This window comes from Bubalus kerabau, chromosome 16, assembly GCF_029407905.1.
Source record: "Bubalus kerabau isolate K-KA32 ecotype Philippines breed swamp buffalo chromosome 16, PCC_UOA_SB_1v2, whole genome shotgun sequence".
Classification (NCBI taxonomy): Eukaryota; Metazoa; Chordata; class Mammalia; order Artiodactyla; family Bovidae; genus Bubalus; species Bubalus kerabau.
In genome coordinates, this window is record NC_073639.1 from 67,125,172 (window position 1) to 67,148,648 (window position 23,477).

Below are 23,477 nucleotides of genomic sequence, written 5' to 3' on the forward strand. Positions count from 1 at the left end.
CTACATCTATACAACAGAACATCACTCAGCCATAAAAAGGAACGAAATAACGCCATCTGCAGCGCTACGGATGGACCCAGAGAGTGTCATACAGACTGAAGTCAGTCAGAAAGGTAAGGTGTAATACTGCTTATATGTGGAATCTAGAAAAATGGTACAAATGAACTTACTGGCAAAGCAGAAAAAGAGTCACAGGTGTAGAGAACAAACTTAAGTTATCAAGGGGGAAGGAGAGGTGGATGAGCTGGTCGATTACGACTGACCTACTTACACTACTATGTATAAAACAGACAACTAACCAGAACAGACTGTATAGCACAGGGGCTTCTACTCAATGCTCTGTAGTGACCTAAATCGGAAGGAAAGCCAAGAAAGAGCGGATACATGTATATACACACATGTAACTGATTCACTTTGCCGTACAGCAGAAGCTGACGAGACTGTAAAGCAACTGCACTCCAATAAAATTATTATTAAAAGAGAGTAGACTGCAACCTCTACCTAGCCTGGTCTGCTTTTCCCATCTGTGGACTGACACGCGACAAGAGGCTTATGATGACACTGCTCTTTATTTGCAAACAGGCTGGGAGTTTGGTCCATCGAGTCTTCTGTTACAAAGGGTGTTTAAGAAAAGCTTTCAGATTTAAGGTCCACGATGACGGACAGGGAGCTTTACAGTGGGACAACTACCTTTTCCCTCAAAATAGGCAGATTTCTAAAGTACAACAAAGAGGGCATAGATAGCATTTATTATGAAAAAGCTAATCAAAAGGATAGAAAAATAAAAGATGTCAACATTGGGCAAAAATATGTCAATATTGGTTTGTTTGCAGAACCTGGTCAGAGGCCGATATGCTTGGTTTTAAGCCCCACAATGTGAAGGATCTGTTTGGCAGACCAGCCCCCAGGTGAATTCCTGCCAGGGCAAGTCCAGGACCCCTCGCAGGCCCCCCGGGTCCTGTCGTGAGGACACTTCCTGCTTTTGCTGTGAGCAATCTGCTCAGACATGGAGTGGCCTCTTATGGAAAGGCTCTAGGAAGCCCTCAGGGGTGCGCCTCAAACCTGCCCAGGTGGCCCCTGGGCCCTTCCCCAGAGGAGCTGTGGCAGCGGACACGCGTGCAGGCGCCCCAGGACACACGGGTGTGGGGCACCTGTACTCAGGCTCACTCACCCGCCTCCCTGCACCAAGTCCTCCAGCGTGTCGAGAACAGCGTCCAGACCCTGGACTGGCCTAGGCTAACGGCGGTGGCCCTGCTGCAACCCAGCCACTGCCAAGATCCGAAAGCCGAGACAGGAAGGCGGGGCTTTCACCCCTCGACAGGGGAAGCCTCCTCAGTGACGAGCTGCATTACCAAAGCTGTGCTCATCTGGATAATGGAAGTGTGTCTGTTTAAATCTGATGTTTTTAAAGTGTATTCTAACTCTGTGAAGACTGGCAAATTGTCTGTGGAGTACACGAAAAACTCAATAAACCTGAATGGTGCCTAATATTCTTGTGATACTTCAAATAAGGCCCCTTTATTCCCACTCCAGACTGAGAAACTAAGGCTCTGAAGAGCTCTGTCATCGAGGAAGGTCCTGTGTGGCCATGAGGGCCACGTGCTTCCAGGAACCTTGACACACAGAACCTTGTGGGAGCGATTCTCTGACCTGTCACTGTTGAGTACAGCTTGTATAAATATATCCCCCAAGGCTTTGAATACCATTTCTAAGCTTTCATCCTGACACTGGGAAAGATCGAAGGCAACAGAAGAGGGTGGCAGAGGATGCATCACCAACTCAGTGGACATGAGTTTGAGGAACCTCCGGGAGGTGATGAGGGACAGGGAAGCCTGGTGGGCTTCAGTTCATGGGGTCACAGGGAGTCGGACACAACTGAGTGAGTGAACGACAACATGCTTTCATCCCAATCTCTGAGCTTTAGTTACTCTACTAACTAGACCAGGACTCCCTATCTTTTCCTTATCTTAGTTTTGGCAATTAATTGTTTTCAGGTCAGAAGCCAGAGTCATCATCCAGCCCCCACCCTCTGCATCCACCGTGGCACCAAGTTCTGTCTGTTCTTCCCACTCCAAGAGCCCAGGTCAGCTCTCACGGGAAGGCCTATTGGCAGAAGAGCTCAGTGAAGGACAGAGAGAGGCAGGGAGACCCAGCAGGTGACACTGAACGATGCAGACACAGAACGCACCGGCGGCCAGGGTGGCAGGGCCGTGGCCCCCGTGGACGGCGCTGGGGAGGCAACACTGTTCCGCCGTCGCGCAGCTGGTGAGGCCGTGACTCATCACACCATCAGCTCAGAGGCCAGGGCCACTCCTCCCATATGACCGACTCCTCCATCTCCTCTACTGACGCCAGGTTTCTGCCCTCCCCTGTGAGCCTGCATGGCTGGGCACAGCTACCCTACACTCAGGGCAGGGGGAGGGGACCGAAAACAAGCCACAGTGCTGACCCAAAGTGTGAGAAATCCACTGCCTCCGACAGAAAAGGATCGACCGCCACAAGTTAGCGCATGAGCTCGCCAGGCCCGGGAGGATCCAGTGAACTCTCCTTGGAAGGCTGACGCGTAACCTGCCCGGGGTGAGGCCCCCAGAACCCCGGGGCTGGAGTGCTGGCTGGCGGGGCCTCCTGCCCCGTGCTGCCCTCTGCCTTTGTCCTCTGGACATTCACTTCCTGCCTCTCATTCCTCACAAGACAGAAGTCTGCGCCCATTGCCTGGCAGACCTCTTCACTCCCCTCAGCCTCCCCATTCCTCTGTCTTCCTGGGGTCCAGTGGGCACTGGAGGAAACCCAGGCACCCCACCCTCCTATCTCAGGACCCTCAGAGCCTCTGTTCATCTAGGAACCAGGGGAAGGCTTCACAGGTTCTACCCAACAGGGGGTAGACTTCCTGGATCTTAAGAAACTGACCAGGCAGAATCCATCTCTCAGCTGGAGTCCTCCAGGTCCATCTCCACTAACTCGGGTATCTAAGAGCGCCACTGCACAGCCAAGGGTCACCACTGAAGAGCACTGCACTGAGTGAGATTTCCACAGCGGACCACGAGGCACTGAGATGAGACCCCTGCTGACCGCTGGCTCTGAGCGGTAAGACATCCAAATGGGCTTGGCGCTGAGTTCAGCGGGCAGAGAGACCCTTGGCCCAGTGCTGGCCTCTGTCCATCGGGACAGAGGAGCACTCCCCACCCTGCTCCCAACCTCCTCCTGGCCGGCACACCCAGCCCTGTGGATCGGCATTCCCGGCTAGGCCCCCAGTTGTGCACTGAGAGCTACTGCTGCACACCCGCCTCACGGGGGGATGCCCGCCACCCCACCTGCCTCACATGCCAGGTGAGCTGAAGCAAGGCTGGCGTTAGACCACGAGGGTGGCATCAGGGTGTCTGGTTCTGTTCAAGGAGCACTTAGTGACTGACACAGCTTAAACTGAAACGTAACTGAAATACTTCCAACAGAGGCAAAGGGCTTTGAATTCCAAGGAAAAGGTTGGGGAGGAAACAAGTCATAGCTGACACAGTCCTGGGCGAGCTCCATACACCAGAGGCTGGATTCCGAACCTGGAGAAAAGACTTCACAAGTGGAAAGCAGTGTGTAAACTGCGTGGGAATAGAATTTCTGGATTAAAAAACAAACAAAAGTCTCTTACCTGGCTTATACCTCCAAGAAGAGGGGAGGGCCTGGGTTCTAAGTCACAGCTCTTCAGTACAAACGTCTGTGGCAAGGCTGACACTGGTGCTAGGAGCCCTGGCTCCTGAAGTGATCCCATCGCTGGAAACTGCCAAAGCAATGGGACCGAGTGAAGGTGGGAGGCTGTCCGGGCCCCTACGCGCTGGAGGACCAGGAGCCGAGCGGGCTGGCCTCCGTGGAGGAGGAGAGCCGCACAGCGCACATTCACGCATGTACCAGACTGCTACATTCTGAGGCTGTAACACACGTCAGACGTTACAAAACACAAACACCTGCGGACGACGCTGCAGCGGGCTGGTGGTTCCGTGAGCACTGCTATGCAGGCACGGCGGATTCTATTTTTAACACTTTATTGGCGAAACAGAGCTCCCTTCCCTCCACCCTCACAGAGAACTAGCCCTTTTCCTTTTCTTGCGGGTAACGTAACTCACCTGCTTCGCCAAGGCCTGTGCTGGCATGCTACAAAGGCAGTTCACACAGCAGCCGGCCGCACCCCTGTAGCCCCCCCAGCCTGAACTGCTCCTACACAGGGAACTGTGTAGCTGTTTTACTCAGAAAAGGCCTAAGTGGTAATAATAGTAATGTGACGTGCTAGGCTTTGGATAAACTGCTGTCGTGTCTCCATTCGTTCAAATTAGAAGAAAGTGACTGCGAGTTAGTGGGAGTTCCAACATGCAGACTTGTTGCACGAAAAAGATCCCCAGACTGAGGGTGTGGGGGGCAGTCCATGATGGAACGTTGCCAACATCCCTTGCCTAATTAATGCAAGAGACTTCTTAGACAGAAAACCCCAAAACTCAAAGAATATCTGAGAAACCAGGAAAAGTAAGACCAGGACCTAAGTGTATCAAGCAAGGCTGAGAGGCTGGAAGGAGAAACTGGAAGCACGCAGTTTAACTGCACCCCGCCTCCCACCTTTCCCTGTCAGGAGACCACACCACCTCCAGAACCGGGCACGTTCTGGCGCGGCTCCTGGGCTTAATTTAAAACAAAAGGAACATTTGTGGTCACTCTGCCAAAGTTTCAAGTGCCCTGCAGACTACAGCTGGAATCCCGATTACATTCAGGAGTCCTGTATGGGTATTCCCCCCACTAAACCTGCATAGGAGTGATGACAGAAATTTACCTTCTGTCTGGAATTGTTTTGTAATGAAAAGTCAGAAAAATGAAAATGGCCAACTGCCAGAAGGTTATTTTTGACTCTGGTCAGCACTTGCCCTTGATCAGGGTCATTGTGGAAGAGCCCCCCACCCCCACCCCCCCCCCCCCCCGCCTCTCGCCCCGCCCCTTAGTTAGCTATCGGCATCCTCGAGGGCATAAGAGGGCTGGCTCCTCAGCAGGGGTCACACTGTGTACTCCTCGTCTCCGCTGAACCCAGAGACTGCTGGGAGCTGTGTGGACAGCGGAAGCCTCTGTCCTGGGACGTGTGCAGCATGAACCACAGCTGCGGGGGACGCCGCTGGTCTCTTGGACAGGCCGAGCAGGTAGGTGGTGACGGGAGCTCCACTTGGTACCAACACCCAAAAGTGAAGGTGAGGTAACAAAGGCTAGAAAGGAGGCACTTATTAAAAACAATAACAACAAAAACCAACAAAACCACCAAAGAGCCTTCAGTGGGACCTGAAGACATGGAGGATGCAGTACGCTGATGGCCACATGCACCGCCCGCCTGTGAATGCCGCACACCGCGACCTCCAGCCACAGGGCCAGTGCCCCCGGTTTCTACACAGGTCACCTGTCTCAGGGAGAGCCCAGGACAGCAGGCCCCTCTCCAGCCTGTGCTCCCAGGTGTACAGGCCCATCCCCGGCTTCCCTCGATCCAGATGACAGGCAACTCCCCCATCAGGCACCCCACGGATGCCACTCACATTGGTCACCGCCTGGACGCTGGCCCCCCGTCGAGGCTGTAGCTGCAAGCTCGAGCTGCGACTCCTGCAACGGAGGGCCCGTCTTTGGGGGGCGTCTGAAATTTGTCCCCAGTGCCCAGCTGTCACCACAGGGAAACCAAGACTGCAATCACAACAGCAAGGACAGGCTCGTGTTGCTTTTTTCCTTTTTTTTTCTTAAAGGAGTGAGGGCATGGAAAATACAGCACACCAATGAAACAAAAGGCCAAAAAAAAAAAAAAAAAAATACAAAAAAAATAGAAAATAGAAAAATGTATTTACAAGTAGTACATTACTATGATCAGAAGCACAGACACCTGCTGCCATAATACATGCATTGGTTCAAGAAACTACTGAAAACCCTGCGAGGAAGAAGCCTGTCAAAACAAAACAAAAAAACGGGCCAGAGAGGTTTAACTTTTCATCCCTAATTTGCTACACTGATCAAAACCAAATGAGAGTCCCCTATAGTCCATGAGTCTATCAGTACAAATACTATACTGGTTTTTAACTGCACGTTCAGTCGTGGAGGGAGAGACAGCAGCTTGTCTGTATACAAGGAAGCCAGCGGGAACTGCTCTACATGCTAGAAATTACAGCAAGCCCCTGTCCGCTACACAGCATGAGCTTAGCGGGTTTTAATTTCTGTTTATTCATATATATCTATGTGCATGTGGGTGTGTATGTACGTATAAAAACCGTGCCCTCGTTCACTGCCAACACGACGTCTGGGTGGACATGAACTCATTACAACAAATTCTTATGTGTATGTTGTAAGAAGTCACTCAATGTCTGTGGATTTAATAAGTCACTTCACACCACAGAAAATATTTAATAAATCCAAAAAAAGGAAAGAAGAATATAACGACAGAAGAGCTTCTGTCTCAGTTCTCTGAAACTGAGTCCCCCGTAGGAAACTGGTCCCAAAGTTCTTGAGGGTTCACTGAAGAAACCAGTTTGCTAAGGTTTCCATCCTTTTAGTGTCAAAGGTACAGAACGACTGCTTGCCGTTGTCAGTGTCAACAGCCGCATCTCCATCCCCCGCAGGTAACAGTCCGGTGCAGATCCATAAAAACGGGGGAGGGAGGTGCGCTGGGGGGTGGGGGAGGACCTGTCACTCCAGGAGGGGCTCCACCTCTCCGGCGGCAGGAAGAGAAGGAACCACGCAGGCTCCAGCACCTCGCTCCCGAAAATGCAAAATCTGGGCACACGGCAGTCCTTACACAGGTGCATCTCCAAGTACCAGGCCAGCTCTAAGAGGAAACAAGCCACACGTTGACAGAGAAGGACTGAGAGGCCATTCTGGTCGCCCGCTGTGATCCATCATACTTCCAGGAATCGGGAGCTGCTGGACTTGGAGTGGAATGGCTCAGACCACATTCGCCGTAGGTCACCCTGGGAAAGACAACGACTTCAGCCACATGTTTCAGATCGAGGCACACCTATCTATGTACAAGCCCTTCCTGACTCCTGACCTCAGAGCAGATTGATTCTGTGCAGAATCAAAGAACATTCACATTTTACTCATTGAAAAGTAACCTCCCAGTTCTTTGAAGAACTTGCTAGAAGGGCTCTTGGCACCCCGAGCAGAAAGGGCTCTGACTCGGTCCTGGGGGCAGTTCAACCACTTGTGAGTCATATGATCCAGGCTCATACTTAACCTCTGTGTCTGCTTCCTAGTCTGTAAAATGTGAGTGACAGTATAAACCTTGTGAATCAGATAGGGCCCTCAGGTTTTACATTTCTTATTTCCAGTCTTTAATGCAGAGTACTAAAAGAGCTATTAGGTGGCAATAGCATGCTGCTTTTAAGAGAAACAGGAAGTCTCTGCAGCAGGGTTTTAGGGATTTCAGTTAACTAATCCATGACTAGGTGGTGAGGGGTCTAACTCATTAGTATTTTCAGCCAATGGCTGTTAAAAATCTGGAAGAGGTTGCTAGTAGCAGGTTAGCAAAAACACACAGATCCCAAGATGAAGAGCTTAGGGGAATACCTCAAGCAAGGGAAATACCTAGCCAAGTCCAGGGTCAATGCCATTTTATCATTTCCACTGGCTTATACCTGCCTTTCTCACCTTTAAATAGGCCATCGTGAGGAGTGGCAATAAGGTAAATGGCACCAAATAGAGAAGGGCAGGCTGGGCCGCTCGGTGAACCCGAGACGCCACAGTCGCGGTGAGCAGACCTGCAGGGAGAGAAACGCTGGTGAGTAACTCCAAGCAGCAAGCCCGCGGGAGGAGGCCTCTGCCACCTGACGGCTTCGCAGCATGGCCCTGAGACTGTGCAGCTCTAATGTGACGCTCCCTCCAGTGGTAGGGAGTGACTTGCCTAGCTTGAGCAGGGAAAGAAACAGGGAGCAGCACAGCTTTTTAAAAACTTAGAATTCCAAGGACCTGTAAGTGGCCCAAGTCCCTGGTTCCAGACCTCATTTCGGCCCCAAATGTGCCTGGTCTCCCCGTCTCCTATATATATGATGATGACAGGCGTGTGGACGTGCTAAGCTGCATCAGTCGTGTCTGACTCTTTGTGACCCCATGGACTGTAGCCCGCCAGGCTCCTCTGTCCATGGGATTCTCCAGGCGAGAATACTGGAGTGGGCTGCTTCCCGACCCAGGGTGGAACACGCATCTCTAATGTCTCCTGAATTGGCAGGAGGTGGGCTCTTTACCACTAGTGCCACTGGGAAGCTGGATGAGGACAGACTTGGAGGCAAAAGACCTGGGTTCAAGTTCTAGCCCTGCTGCTTATGACAGCCATGTGGCCTTGCACATCTCAAGCCTCAGGGCAGTGGCCCTGGCCCACTGGGAGCTGCTGGAGTGGAAATGAGCGCAGGCCTAGGAAAGCGCCATGGAACTGTGCAGGGCTCCCTCAGCAGGAGGCACTGAGGTGAGCAAGGTGCTCCTCTCCCCTCGCTGTCACAGCTCACGCAGGGCAGACATACAACCGTCTCTCCCTGTCCAGCCAAAACAGAGCTGGCTAGAGAAACACTAGCCATGGGAGAGTCCAGGTGAGAGGTGATGGAAATGTCAGAGCAGATGAAGGCAAATATCTGTCAAACAGCAGAGGAAATAAACATGACATCCATTAAACTCACGCTGAAGATGTAATTAAGCACACACACTGCTCCATCACCGTGTGGTAGGTGTTCTCAGCTCTGAGGCCCGACCACACTTTTCCTACAATGTCCTTCAAACACACTATTATTGGATAGGGAATGAGGCTGCTGGCCTCACCTCAGGGTCAGGAGTTTCCTTCCCCTTTGTGGTTGTTTATAGCAACGACTAGAGTGACTGCTCTTCTTCCTCCAGCATCTGTAGCTGCAAGATCTGGGTTAACTCCGGGGCTTGGAAGATAGTCAGGGAGGGGATCGCATGCAGCCTCCCAGGTCCTCTTACCTACAAAGTATCCAATGAGGGTGCAATGAAAGTAGGAAACCTTCTGCATGCGCCCGGAGATGTTGGCGGGTCCGGAGGCACCGCAGGAGTCACCGCTGGCTTGCTTCTTGTAGTTGTCATAACGCAGGACAAAGCACAACAGGAGTCCAGGCATCACGATGTCTCCGATGCCCAACATAGAGAAGTGGCTGCCTGTGGAGCTGGAACGCAGTGTCACACGTCAGGGGCTTCACCCTCTACAACCCCACACCTCCTCCTGCTCAAGGTCTGTTCGCTTTTTAAGAAGCCAAAAAGAATTCATCTGACGGCTGATGGCAATCGCTACTGGTTTGACAGCACTAGCTGTTAGAGGAGTGTGGAGACTGAGCGCCACTAGAGTACTGGAAGAATGGTCTGCAGCAGCCAGCGCTGTGGGACAGCACCACCTAAGCGGCTGCTGAAGCTCCGCATGGTGCTGCCGCCTCTAGAGATGTCAGCTCACCATGTGTCACACATTCACTGCTGAGATTTCCCGTAAGCACCCGACTACTACCAGACATGGGAGATGAAAGCAGCACATTAATTTTTCCAAGATTATAGTTCCAGGGACTCTGTAATTTTAGCATTAGCACATTTTTACAAATGTCTGAAAAGTAAAAAAAAAAAAAGACCCAGATCCTCCTGTTAATCCCCTCTAGCCAACTTTAAACTGCAGTACAGCAGTAATGTATGGCTGTTTGATAACATTAATCAATTATTAAAAAGCTGCATCCGCATCACTTAATGACCCATCTCTGGAAGTTGTCAGTACTCCTGTCCTGTCATCTGTAAGATGGAGACGATTCACAACCCTTTCCTGGTCCCCATCAGAATGCTGATGACAACGACAACCAAGCGGGGACGGAGGGGCAGAGGAGGGTGGGGTCCTCACCCTCCCGAGACGAGGCCCAGTCCTACCTAGGGAAGACCAGTTTTCCAGGCAGAGACAGGCGCGGGACATCGCGCCCAACGTTGGGCCCCAGGTGGAGCTTCCGGGATAGGACGTCAAGGGGATTGTCAGCCGGCTGCGTGGCCACCTTCACCATGACGTTGCTATTAAAGATGTAGGCGGAGAAAAACACCTGCCAGGGGAGAGTCACCTTTACCAGAGGGAGCTAGAGGCACCCTGACCCCACCACCAGCCCTCTTTGTTTCTGAAAGCAGAGTCTCAGGACTGCAGCATCAGGCTTTTCAGACTGTACGCTTTGAGGAAACAGAAGATCTCTGCTCTTGTATGTGTTGCAGATTTCTTCTCTCCACACCCAGAGAGGGAGCCCTGAGCGCACAGCTGGCCATGCTCCAGGGTTGAGAGCCTTGCTTCTCTCCAGGGCAGAGAGCCTTGTGCTCCCTCCTCACCCAAGAGTCACCCACGGACTCTCTACTCTGACAAGTCTCCGTGCACACAGGCCCGCTCATGTTCCAACAGGTACAGTGCTGGCCCGGAGGAGTGGTCTTGGACAGGAGGTACCCTGGCCAGCAGACTTGGCGTACCGAGTACATTTTCAGGAGTGAATGTTCCAGTCAGACCCGAAGGAGAGCAGCAGCTCTGGGGGAACACTCACCCAAAAGACATCGTAGATGAGAAGCCCTGAGAGCAGCAGGCAGGAGACCTTGAGGCTGGGCAGGCGGACGAAGGCGATCATGGCGACACAGAGACCCATGGCCAGGGCTGGGGAGGAGACGGCGGTCAGAGTGGAGCACATGCACAGCCTCCCTCCACACGCTATTCAGCTCGGAAACCTAACAGAGCTTGTAAGTCCCTCAGCCCTACGCCCCAGGTGAGGTGCTTATACTCCACGAGTGCAATGTGCCCACCTCAGCCCATTCTGACCTCCTGGTATTTGGGAAAACCCCTTGCCTTATGCTGGCGATGGTGGTCAACTAAGACCCCCAGGGCTGTTTTGAATGATAAAGCTCTAGGCCAAGCCCAGCTCTCCCAGCTCTGTCTCCTGCCTCCCCCACTACTTCACTGCATTGCCCTTACTCCTTTAAAGCCACACCCTAGAGCACATCTTCTTCACTTCCTTAAGGACACTGTTCCAGTCAAGTCACTCCTTTATGCTCATCCTCTCCACCTGGGTCTATAGTAAAGGGGACAAGACAGAACTGCTCAATGACAGGGTTTCTCATGACTCCACACAATGTCATCCTATTGCTCATCTTCGAAGCAAGAAACCCTGCGTTCCTTTTCAACTTAACACAACCTTCCTCACGCGTGCACAGGCTGCTGCTACCATCTGGGGTGCTCCTCTTTACCACCACTGCACATCTCGGTCCAGATTCCCCACACTTCCTGCTTTGCTGTGTGTATCCTTTCCTGTTTTCTCTCTCCCCCGCTTACACTCTTCACTGCCCTTGTCAAAAATCATCCCCTGCCTCAAGTCACGAGGTCCCCTTCTCTGTGATGGATCACTTCTGACTGAGGAGGCACGACTCACACACAGGCTATGCTGCAGGGGCCTGGCCCCAAGTTTCCTCTTGTGTTCCTATTCCTCCACTGATCCTCCTCCCCATCTGAGTTGAGCGATAACCTCCTTCCAACCGTGCCAACCAAGTCTCCCCACCAAACTCCCAAGTTCCATGTCTGAAAAGGCAGCGTGCATCCCGTCTGACTACTACAGAGAAGGTTCTCAGCACAAGTCCAATGACAATAAGTTCAATGCCCACCAACCGAATAGCGCCACCAGCCGGTCACAGCCCCAAAACACACTCTCAAGTATTCATCCGGTTGGCCTTTCTTTTTCTTCATTCTTTCACTCAAGTCATCCTTAAAAAATCTTACCTCCTCTTCTGGGTTCTTCTAAGGAATAGAGCTGACAACTTTCCCTCACTGCATGCTGCCTGAGAAAACCCAAGACTTTCCCTAATAGATTTACCAACAGACTTAACTTCTGGTTAAATGTAAATTAATCAAAAATGTTAGAGAGGTAAATTATTAATCTCTGCCATTTAGTTATAATTATTTTTAATATACTATTGATAGACTCTCGATCACTTTCTCCTTCTCAACCAGGAGGGCCAGGAACAAAGAAAAGGACACCAAGCCAAGACGCAATGTTCTCTAAAAGGACTGTGTAACCTGGAAGGTCTTAAGCAGTGCTCACATCTAAGACAAAGGCTTCCGCAAAGCTAATCTGGATGTGGACCAAGCGCCAGAGTCTAGCATTTTAAAACCAAACCAAACAAAAAAAAAAGATCAACTGCTAGATTTCTGGGATTGACCATTTTCTAATCCTAGGCAAATAGGAAGAGCTATAAAAGGAGACATCTATCTGTCAGGGCTCTTCTAGGCCCTGAACTGCTCAGGGGAAGTAGAGTATGAACCTGGCTCAATGGTCCTTGAACATGAGGAATGTGTGTACAAGATTCATCAGCCTTTGTAACATACCACACCACTTACTGGTCAAATTCTTTCAAGTCCTTCCAAATTTAAAAGGTTAATTTGTTAAGAGTAGGAAACTGAGTAGGTAAAAAAGAAGCTATAGATTTAGTTCAAGAAAACTCTATAAAGTACCTTCTTAATATTACTGCTTCTCAGAACAACTCTGAAAACAAGCTTCAAGCCTCACCCTTTAAAATAACCATATTTATCATTCTGTTTTCACTGTAAATTAACTTCAAAGAATAGGATTTAATTGAAAAAACACTCATTTAAAAGAAATCCACATTATCACTACCTACAAAATGATACCTGATTCTGCACAGAAGTCTGGAAAGACAGTTTGCATGTCAGGGGAGAACATATTTCAGAATGTTACAGATGTGTGGCTAGCAAGCTAGCTTTTCTGTAACAGCAGAAAACAAGTCACAAACATATCAGACAATGATATATATGAGAAACAAACAACTAAAAGCTCAAAGGCTCTCTCTCTTTTTAGGGAAAACTGTAAACTTGGTCACAAGGACAATTTAACCAGTATAACCAGTAAGAGATCCTTATCATTTGGGGAAGTAGCAAAAATGATAGAAAATGATATAAGTTTACAAGTTAGGGCCACTAAGGGTTTGGGGAGCCTAGATGAACACTCAAAAAATGTCAACTATTAGGTACATTTCACAATGGAAATTTGTTTCTGATCCTGGTCTCTGGGAAAATAAAGCTTGTCCTTTATGGCCAATTTGTACTGACTCTAGTCTAGAGGCAAGAATCCCGTGGGGAGATGGCCCCGTCCCTGTAGAACAGCGTGTGGAGAGCTGCTGCCCCCACTTTGCTACAGAGTCTAATAGGGCTCTCCCCACCCTACCTGCAGCCGTGCAGTACAGACCATTCAGCTGACTGCTCTCAAAACTGAGCTTCAGATGGCTGTGCAAATCAATTTATCTGGAAAAGAACATCACCTTCCCTCATGCCAACCTCTTCTTTTTTAGAGGCACGCTACTTTGGTATTTTCCGGTCCTACGTAATGCTCGAGGAGAGGAGAGAATGGAGTATGAAGGATACGCTGCTTGCTGTTTTGAGAGGAACCTAGTCTTTTAAAAACTGGGTCAGCAGCTTAGTAAACTTCAAATCCTTAGCAAAACCTGTAAACAGTATCATGTGTGTCCAGTTGTTGTTTAGTTGCTCAGTCGTGTCTGACTCCTTTGTGGCCCCATGGACTGTAGCCTGCCAGGCTCCTGTGTCCATGGGATTTCCTAGGCAACAATACAGGAGTGGGCTGCCATTTCCTTCTCCAGGGGATCTTTCCAACCCAGGGATTGAACTCATGTCTCCTGTGCTGGCAGGTGGATTCTTTACCACTGAGCCACCTGGGAAGCCCCAGCTCCACTGAAGCAGAGCCACCGACAGTATGGAGTGGGATTACAGAGAGCCTCAGACTACCCAGGGGCCAGAAGCTCCAAGGTTGTTCAAGCATCACCATCACCACGTCAGCTCTGAGTGCCAGGATGGAGACTAACCAGTCCCAGGTAGGTGACTGTGGTTTCCAGAGGTCTAGGTGAAACTGTTGTGCTTGGAGCTTTCCTCTGTGTTCATGAACTTAGGGGTGCCATTTATGGGAAAGGGCTCTGTCATTTAAGGACATCATCACAGAACATTTTCTCTTAATATGTAGCTAACAATCATCCAAACTGTCAATTTATACGGGACTGAAATAATTCAGTTTAGATTTTAACCAACTAACCAACCTTTATATCAAGTTTTTGTTCAGAAGTAGTAGAGGAGAAATGGCTGTTTGCTTCCTCATCAGGAAGCACTGGACTGGATGAGATTAAAGGGCTATAATCACAAAAGCAGCTGTGAGACTGACTTACTGACACTACTCTAATCATTAACAGGACCAACACTCCTTAATTTTCTACAATACATATTTTAAAGACCAATTAGGTTCTATTAAAGTCTTTCAAAATCACCTACATGCTCAATTTCAATATTGCTCTTGGTTAACAAATCAGCCCTTGGAAGGAATCAGGAGTTAATGTTAGGAAAAGTCAAATGCAGGTTAATGGCTACATTACGACTACTAACTTCTAGTCTCTATAAAACAGTTCTTACCCTTCTGCTATAATCTGGCCAAGCCCTGCTGTGACTGTGGATGGAACTTCTTCTCAACTTATTCTTTATCAACCTTCAGAAGCACTTAAGTTATCAACCACCAATCCACAAGGATACTGAAAGCACAGATACTTGAATCTGGGAAATTTAGCAGTTCGATAAACCACTTAAAAATTCTAAACACTACACTTCAGAATGCATATTTATATGCGCAGTGGGTATTCCAGTACTGAAGCAAATGATCATAGTTAATTTTTTTTTTTTAATCAGGCAATATATGGCACTACCACAAGAGACCACGCCTGTCAAGAGATCAGTCCGTCACTACACAGACTGGGCCTGGTGATTGAGACTCTTGACTTCCTACTGAGTCATTTAAAGGTCTGTATGTAAGTCTAAACGGTAACTTGATCTGCAACCTCAAGGAACTGCTTTTGAGTTCCCATACTTGGTCTATAGTAGGCACTTAAAAAAAAAAAAGGCACCCAACAACAAGTATGACAGCAAGTATGCAGAGTCATATCCCAGGCCGCAGGTGCGAGGCCTTGTACCACGGCCACAGAAGCAGAGCCCAGAACCAAGGTCACCTCCAAAGCTAATTGATCCCCTTTGTAACCGTTGCCAAAAGCCCCTGATCATCACTATCAGGCTTCCTGACTCCCAGTTAGGCAAAGATGCCCACTCCGGTAAACACCCTGTAGCGCCCCAACCTGACACCTAATGCCAGCCTTCTGGCGGGAAGCTACTTTGTCTTCAGGCTATAAAAACTGGCTATTAACTCACGAATACTGTCAACTCTCCCTGGTCTGTCCAGAGGTCTGCCTACTGTGCTCACAGTGCCCACAGTATCTCTGCTCTTTGTTCTTAATAAACTCCTTCCCTTCTGAGATGCTCTGTGTCTGGAAATTCTTTTCTGACCCGCACCTGGACAGCCTCAAATATATACAAACAAATTATATAAAATCGTAAGTACATATATTTAACGTTTCACAGATTATCACCAGCAGAAACAGCAGTCTGGCTTCAGACATGCAGTTCTGTGGGTGTGAACATGTGCAGAGACGTGTAGAGCCACCCCCACACTCAGCAGAGAGCAGTGTGTCGCCCCGCAGAAGCCCTGTGCTGTCCCTTCACGGCCACACCCTGCTCTGCGCTGAGACAGCACCGCTGCAGGCGTGCCATCCTCCGAGCTGCAGGACACGGAGCCTGGCAAGAGGAGGAGCCCTCAGACTTGGCAGTGCCTTCAAAAAGCTCTGTCCTAAGGCCTGGATTAGCCTTGTGGTTGTTGGAATGGGTTAGAGGAAGAAGTGCCACCCATACCCATATCTCTGCTTTCCAAATTCCCCACTTTAAAAAATTCTTTAGATAGTGCTGATACACATTACAACATGGATGAGCTAAAACAGCATAAAACTGACTGTAGTATTTCAACTTCCTTCCCTTCTGAAACATCAAAAGAAAGCAAAGGGTGAACAGACTTCGTGGGGCAAGGCAGTCAGATAAACTCTCATGAGATGAGTAAAGTGAACTGTGAAAACGAGAGAAGGAATGAATGAAAAAGGAGGTGAAGATGGTTACAGGGTCTTAAATCAAGAAGAGACTAAAAGTCACTTCTCTGAAATTATTTCCTCTTCTGTAAAATAAGAACAACAACAGTACCTACTTCAAAGAGCTGTTTTCAGGATTTCATGAAAAAATCCATGTAAAACACTCAGCAGCTCAATGTTAGCTATTATTACCCTGTATATAATGATATAGACATGTATTTATATCAATACACTATTATATAGTCCTCATATTTATATATAATATAGATATATTATAGTATAAGCCCATGTATATTAACAAAGTACAGAAATTTGTACTCCATTTCTCACAGTAGCATTATTCACAACAGTCAAAATAGTGAAAACAACTAATGAATGGATAAATAAAACTGATGCATCTATAAAATTAAACAATATCTGGCCATAAAAAGGCACAGAGGAGTACTGATGTATGGTACAACATGGATGAACCTTGAAAACAGTATGCTAAGTGAAAGAGACAAAAAAGGTCATACATGATGTCATTTCTGCAAAATGTCTGTAAGAGACACATTCACTGAAACACAAAGTAGACCAGGGTATATCTGGGGCTGGGGTGGGGAACGGGGCAGTGACTGCTAATGGGTGTGGGTTTTGGAGGGTGGGTGTTAAAATGCTCTAAAGTGGTGGCTGCCCAACTCTGAACATACTAAAAACGACTGAATTGTACACTTCAAATATATAAATTGTATGATATGTGAATTACATCTCAAAAAAGCTGTTATTAGAAAATATCTTAAGAGTGTGGGTAAAAACTGATAACAAAACACCATCTCTGGACACCTAATAATTCATGGTAATCAGAAGTAGTATATTACTAAAACACAGAAAGTAGAGGAAGAGGACAAATTTAACCATAAATGATATTACAATTTCAACTTGTCACCCAGTAGTTACTTACCATCCATGAGAAGCCAATGGCCAGTGAGAACCCAGATGAGGACGAGCATGACAGACAGAGAGAAGGACAGTAGCTCAGCGGCAGTGAAACGTCCACAGCAACCAAAGGAGATCCTGGGAAACAGACAACACTGACTGGACTAACAGACAGTAAGTTACGTTCAGGAAGCAAACTCTCCTTTGGTTCTTCATGTTCAGAATCTGCGATGGCCAGAGTAAAATAGGAGGCAATACCGAGATACCCAGAAACCCAAAATACCCGAATTTCTTTGGAAGAAACTACAGAAAGTTCAAAAGGATTACATTTCTGCACCCATTAGATAATGTACCTTTTATCCCAGATACCAACATGGGTATTGGGAAGTTTGAAGTGATAATATCAATATTTGAAAAATTAAATACAGAGAAATTTCTAATTCTTATGAGGAAAATAAAATGAGGAAAGTCAATAATTCAATTCATTAACCAAAGGTGAATAAAATTAAGATAGTCCATCTATTTGGTTATCACTAATTCCTGGGAAAATCAGCCACCCCAAGCAACTGATTTCCTAAGAACTTATAGCATCTCCATTAGCACAGCATTTTGTTTCCATGAAGCAATAGCTTTAGGAGTTAAGGTGTGAACACTAGAATTAAACCTAAGTGGCTAGTATATATCTAGGTCATCAGAGACAAAAGGGAAAGAATGTCTGAGTCAAGCACGATTTTCATATTCTATTAACTAGAAAAGGGATAAAAAAAACTGCTCATCTTTAAATAATCTAAGCAAGGAAGCATACTGCAATGACTCTGACTTCCTAAGATTTGTTTAGATTTCCTCTGCTATGAGAAGGTGCAAAAAGAAGTATCATTTTCCAGTTTTAAAAAATCAAACATCTCATTTTCTAGTCTTCTGGCATTTTCGTGCTTCAGTCAATATCAGAAAATGTACTCTTAATATTGCTATCAAGTACGAAGAAAAAAAACATACACACTTATAAGTTTAGAGGAATCCCAAGTTCTTACTTGTTCTGAGGTGAACAAGGCCTTGTTAAATACTGGCACATCGGGAGAAGAAGAAAAGCAAAAGCTATCGTTGCAAGAACTAGAGAAAGAAAAGGTATGGTTAATTTTTTTGTTGTTTAATGTTTTACTAATCATAAGAAAAATGGCATGACTTACAGAAATAATTATTGCCTACAATACTTTCCTCCACAAGTGCATACAATAATATTAATTAACTAGAGAAAAGAACAGTGTCTTTCTTTAGCAGCACATAGATAACCACTTTGCACTCCTGGTTTGAGGTAGGGGTAGCGCTGGCAGGTTTTCTCTTTCTCATCTATCTCAACAAGAAACGATAAACGGCAGGCCAGAGTATGATCTAACAAGGCTAGCATTTTTAAAATTAATTTATTTTAATTGGAGGCTAATTACAATATTGAAGGCTAGCATTTTAATGTTTTACATTGATACATGTCCACCATCAATCATCATGAAAACTGATCAGCTAGCTGACAGTCAAATTACTGTGATTAGCTCTCAGTGTTCCTATCTGCAGAAACATGCATGGGTAAGGGTTGCCAACGACGACTCTACCAAACTGGACCTTCTGGTAACTTATCAGACAAGGAGTCAAAGCCAAAGCAATTCTGCTCTGGTGCCACAAAGTTCTTGAGTTTTTAAACCCTAGCCTTTCATCCAGACTGAGTTGGCGAGTCAGAACTGATGACAGAGGTATCAGGTGGTTCAGGGAGAGGTGGGGAGGAGGGCGGAAAGGCAGACTTGGGGACAAAGAAGACTTAGGAAGAAAAACTTGCAAAAGAGTGGTGTATAAATCTTAATTTTTGAATGGTGATTTTTAAAAACGTTAAAAAATTTCCTTTTAAGCTTAAGACTAGATAGCAGAACTCATTTACCTGCTGTACATATTGTAAAAACTACTTGAACTGAGTCAAAGAAGAAGAACATTACTAGGAGAGAGACAGATGCTCCAATCGGAAGGAACAGGGCCTGGGTAGAGTCAATGGTCTGGATGCCTGAAAGAGAAAGGAGCATAGTAACAGCTTACGTTAACAGGCTCTGCGCCCATGGACTGAAATACATTAACTCATCAAGGTGCAGACAGCTCTAGGGATTAGTACATACGATACAGAACACCAAGGCCCTCGGATTCTTTCCTAGGAAGCGCGACTATGTACTCCCTGCTGTCCCCGTAGTGCCTTCACTATAGCAGGGGCCCGTATGCTATGCTCTTCCAGTGATCCAAGATCACTGTTTCATGTCAAATTCACCTTCTCCAGGAGAACCCCTTACTAACTTCACCCACTGTTGCCCATCTTGGCTCGTCTTTCTCTCTAGTCTATTTGTACATGGAGGTCAAAATGACTTCACCACTGGTGCTTACTCTGACCTACTGACAGCAGATGCTGGTTCAGAAGGGACTCTGAGGCTATGGTAAAGGTCCATTAGAAAAAGCACCTGCTCGAGGTATAGGGTGGAAAGTGGTATTTGCTGTCTTAGCACTTTATTAACACCTTGGGGGTATTCTGGCCACACTGCCTATGCGACAGCTTGAGTACTAACTCTCTTTGCAACTTTCAAAATACCTAATAAATGTCAAGTGAATGGTGAAAGAAAAGTGAAAGTGAAGTCGCTCAGTCGTGTCCAACTCTTTGCCACCCCATGGACAGTAGCCTGCACCAAGCTCCTCCATCCATGGGATTTTCTAGGCAAGAGTACTGGAGTGAGTTGCCATTTCTTTCTCCAGGGAATCTTCCAGACCCAGGGATTGAACCCAGGTCTCCCGCATTGTAGATAGACACTTTACCATCTGAGCCACCAGGGAAGTCCTGGTGAATCGTAGGTACCCAGTATCAATCTCTTAATATTATCAAGTCTCCTTATTTCTAAATTAGTACCTTCTATAACAAGCATTACCAACTTTCTAGTACAATTCACGTTCCATAAAATTTACCAGTATTAAGTAATTCAGTATTTTTTTGGTAAGTTTATCAAGTGTGAAGCTACCCAGGTGGCACTAGTGGTAAAGAATCCACCTGCAAATGCAGGAGACATAAGAGACCGCGGTTTGATTCCTGGGTCCGGAAGGTCCCCTGGAGGAGGAAACAGTAACCCACTCCAGTATTCTTGCCAGGAGAATCCCACTGACGGAGGAGCCTGGTGGGCTACAGTCCATAAGGTCACAAAGAGCTGGACACGACTGAAGTGACTTAGCGTGCACCAACTGTGAAAGGTTCACTATAATCTAGTTTTAGAATATCCTCATCTCAAGAAGATCCCTCACGCCAGTTAACTGTTAATTCTCCTTCCCATCTCTTGACCCAGGAAACCACTAGTCTATTTTCTGTCTCTATTTGTCTTTTTGGAAATTTCATATAATTGGATTCTTAAAATACGTAGTTTTCCATCTGGCCTTTTTTACTTAACAATGTTTTGAGGTGCATCTATGTTGGAGCATGTTTCAGTAATTCATTCTTTTTAATACTGAATAGTATTCCATTGTGTGGACATAGTGTATGCTGTTATCCCATTAACTAGTTTACTGATCTTTGAGTTGCTTCTACTTTTTGGCTATTATGAATAATGCTGCTGAACACTTGCCATATAGCATACTTATGTTTCTTCAAAGCAAACATCCTTTAAAATCTGAACTACCAGAGGAGATACAACAGTTCTACAAGTACTACAAGTAGCTATCTTTAAGAGTCACTAAATGAATTTATGATCAACACCTACAAAATTATCAGTCTCACCAAAGGACTTAAATGAAGCTACAAGCAGACAGATACCCATCTATCTTGCTTGTCTTTAAGAAAATAAAGAATCTTGGCTGCAAGCTTTGAGGCACAGTTAAAAGGAATTCACAAGAAATCTGTAGCTCAGATTCAGAACATAAAACTTAAATTATACCATACAGATTCAACTGTATTATTATATCAACTGTAATCCTTAAACCCAGTAAATTATCAATTGGGGTTATAGAAAGAATCAAATTAAGACCACTACATGTAGACAGTTAATTGTCAAAAAATGCCTTACTATTATTGGTGCTGTTGCCATTGAAAGACCCAGAAGAACTGTTACTGTCTTTCTCTTTATCTTGGTTTTCAAAGTCCATATTAAGGGACCTGTGGGGAAAATTGTATAGGTAAGTTTTAGTTTCAAGAAAGAAGTAGATCAGAAAAGTCAGTAATGAGACATAGTTTTAAATGTTAAAGCACTAGGGAAGAAAGGAAGATTTCTTTTGAACAGCTCTGCAAAGTTCTTCATGCTAGTTCAAGAGTTTTCCTGACGCATAAAAAAGCATTCCACTGTGGCTGGATATTCCAGCCATATCTCTGCACATCTTTAATTACTTCCGTATGAGGAATACCTAGAAGGAGAAATACTGGGTCAAAAGGCAAGCACAATTTTGAAACTTTTACATACCACACAACTGCTTCCAAAAAGGGTGGACCAATTTACTCTCAGAGCAGTGCATGAGAGTGAGAGTCAATTCCTAGGCAGGTGGATAAGAAGTCTGGGGTCCCCGAGGAAGAGAAAAGGGTCTGGGGCTCTTAAGGAGGAGACAGGGGTCTGGAGTTCTCAAGGAGGAGAAAAGGACAAACATTTTTTTTTTTCTTTAAGCCCAGAGCTGATGATTGCACAACAAAACAACTCATCTTGCTCAAGGATGTATGTTTTCCCTTAAATTCTGCACCAATGACTATATAACAACAACATATCTTGCTCAAGAATTTGTTTCTCCTTAACTCATCTTGTTATTTTAAAACTTGTATACTGTGAGAGTGGGTTTGGTAAGACCTTTCTATTGTCAGTTCTAATCTTGTTAACTTAAGATGTATGCTGTAGGAGTAGGTCTGGTAGAAAGTATGTAAGGCCTTGCTAAGACTACGGACGGGGCACTCTCCGTCCCCCTTCTGAGGTCTGTGTCAGATTTCTCTGTCCCTTTTTCACTTTAATAAAACTCTGCTACACAAAAGGTCTTCAGTGATCAAGCCCGGTTCCTGGTCCCAAAGCTAAATCTTCTTCGGAGATCACAAATTCGACATCGTACACCATGAGCTATCAAGAGCACTTGTTTCTCTTCACCGAATCAGCTCTCCCTCAACAGCAACATGTATTGAGTTACTGCTGTATCCGAGCGTGTTTTAGGCACTGGAGAGAAACAAGTAGAGAGAAAAAAAGGCTTTCATGGATTTTATATTTGAGGACCAGGGAGACTGACAATAAATAAGAAAAATTAAATACTGTATATGGTATGTTAATGGTAACAGCTAAGGAAAAAGGCAGGAAATGGAGAGGGTAGATATGAAATTTTAAATGGGGCATGCAGGGCTCATCGGTACTATTTCTGAGTCAAGACCTGAAGAAAGTAGACACATTCAATCTGGGGGACTAAAAATGCTGTGCATGTCCTAATTTAGAATCCTTTAACCACTAAACAATTTTATGTACTGACCTTGACCATTTCTTTCTCTTTGTTTGAACCATTCAAGTCCTTAGCTCATTTTCTACTGCCGGCTTCATTTCAAGTGTCTGTGTGTCCAAAACAACTTCCTGTGATGGTGGAAATGCCCTGTAGCCTGTACTGACCTATTTGGTAGACATGAGCCCATTAACACTTGAAACGTGCGAGTGCAACTGAAGGACTGAATTCTGCATTCCATTTCATTTTAATTAATCTACATTTAAATAATTTGAGAGCTAAAATGATAAAACTTGGGACAAAATCTTTGTGACCTTGAATTTGGCAGTGGATTCTTACCTATGACACCAAAAAACACAACTGAAAAATTGATAAATTGGACTTCAACAAAATTAAAAACCTTGTGAGCACCAAGGAACACTTTCAAAAAAAAAAAAAGACAACCGCAAAAGATGGGATAAAATATGTGCTCTCATGTATCTGAGAACGTTCAGAATATAGAAAGAACTCCTCCAATTCAATAATAGACAACCCAAATAAAAAGTGGGCAGTGAATAATCTCTCACCAAAGAAGATAAGCAAATGGCCAGTGAGAACATGAAAAGTTCTTTAACAACACTAGTCATCAGGGAAATATAAGTCAAAATCAGAATGAGGTACCACTCAATTAGGAGGGCTGTGACCAAAGCGTCAGATAACCACCAAGGGTCAGCAAGGCTGTGAGGCATCACACACTGCAGGCAGGGCTGTCAACTGCTGCAGCCTTTGCGGAAAACACTGTGGCATTTTCAGTTTCTTTAGTGAGTGCAGGCCACTCAGGCTACCTGTTTCTCTTGAGTGACCTTGGGCATAGATTGTGATTTTTAGATACATCAAAAAATTTATCCATTTCATCTAAGTCATCAAACTGATTGGCATAACGTTGTTTACGGTCATCCCTTATTAGCCTTTGATATCTGTGCATCCCGTAGTGTCACCTCTCGTCCCTGACATTAAGTCTGTGTCTTCTTTTCATCCCAAAGTCAGTCTGGCTAGAGGGGTACCAGCTTTATTGATTTTTCTTTTAATCAGCTTTTAGTTTCAGCCAT

General features: G+C 46.1%; 1 protein-coding gene across 2 annotated transcripts in view; it reads right to left on the bottom strand.

Annotated features, from left to right (window-relative positions):
- Positions 1–6,375: 6,375 nt before the first annotated feature.
- SPPL3 (signal peptide peptidase like 3) overlaps positions 6,376–23,477 on the bottom strand; it is a 98,587-nt gene continuing 81,485 nt past the window's right edge. For both annotated transcript variants that reach the window (XM_055550598.1, XM_055550599.1), the window contains exons 3-11: positions 21,000–21,088; positions 18,857–18,976; positions 17,964–18,042; positions 16,958–17,070; positions 10,542–10,648; positions 9,898–10,061; positions 8,962–9,161; positions 7,642–7,751; positions 6,376–6,962 (exon numbers count right to left, since the gene is read on the bottom strand). In XM_055550598.1, coding sequence (XP_055406573.1) covers positions 6,891–6,962; positions 7,642–7,751; positions 8,962–9,161; positions 9,898–10,061; positions 10,542–10,648; positions 16,958–17,070; positions 17,964–18,042; positions 18,857–18,976; positions 21,000–21,088 — 1,054 coding nt within the window. In that variant the 3' untranslated portion in view covers positions 6,376–6,890. The remainder of the gene's footprint in view (positions 6,963–7,641; positions 7,752–8,961; positions 9,162–9,897; positions 10,062–10,541; positions 10,649–16,957; positions 17,071–17,963; positions 18,043–18,856; positions 18,977–20,999; positions 21,089–23,477) is intronic.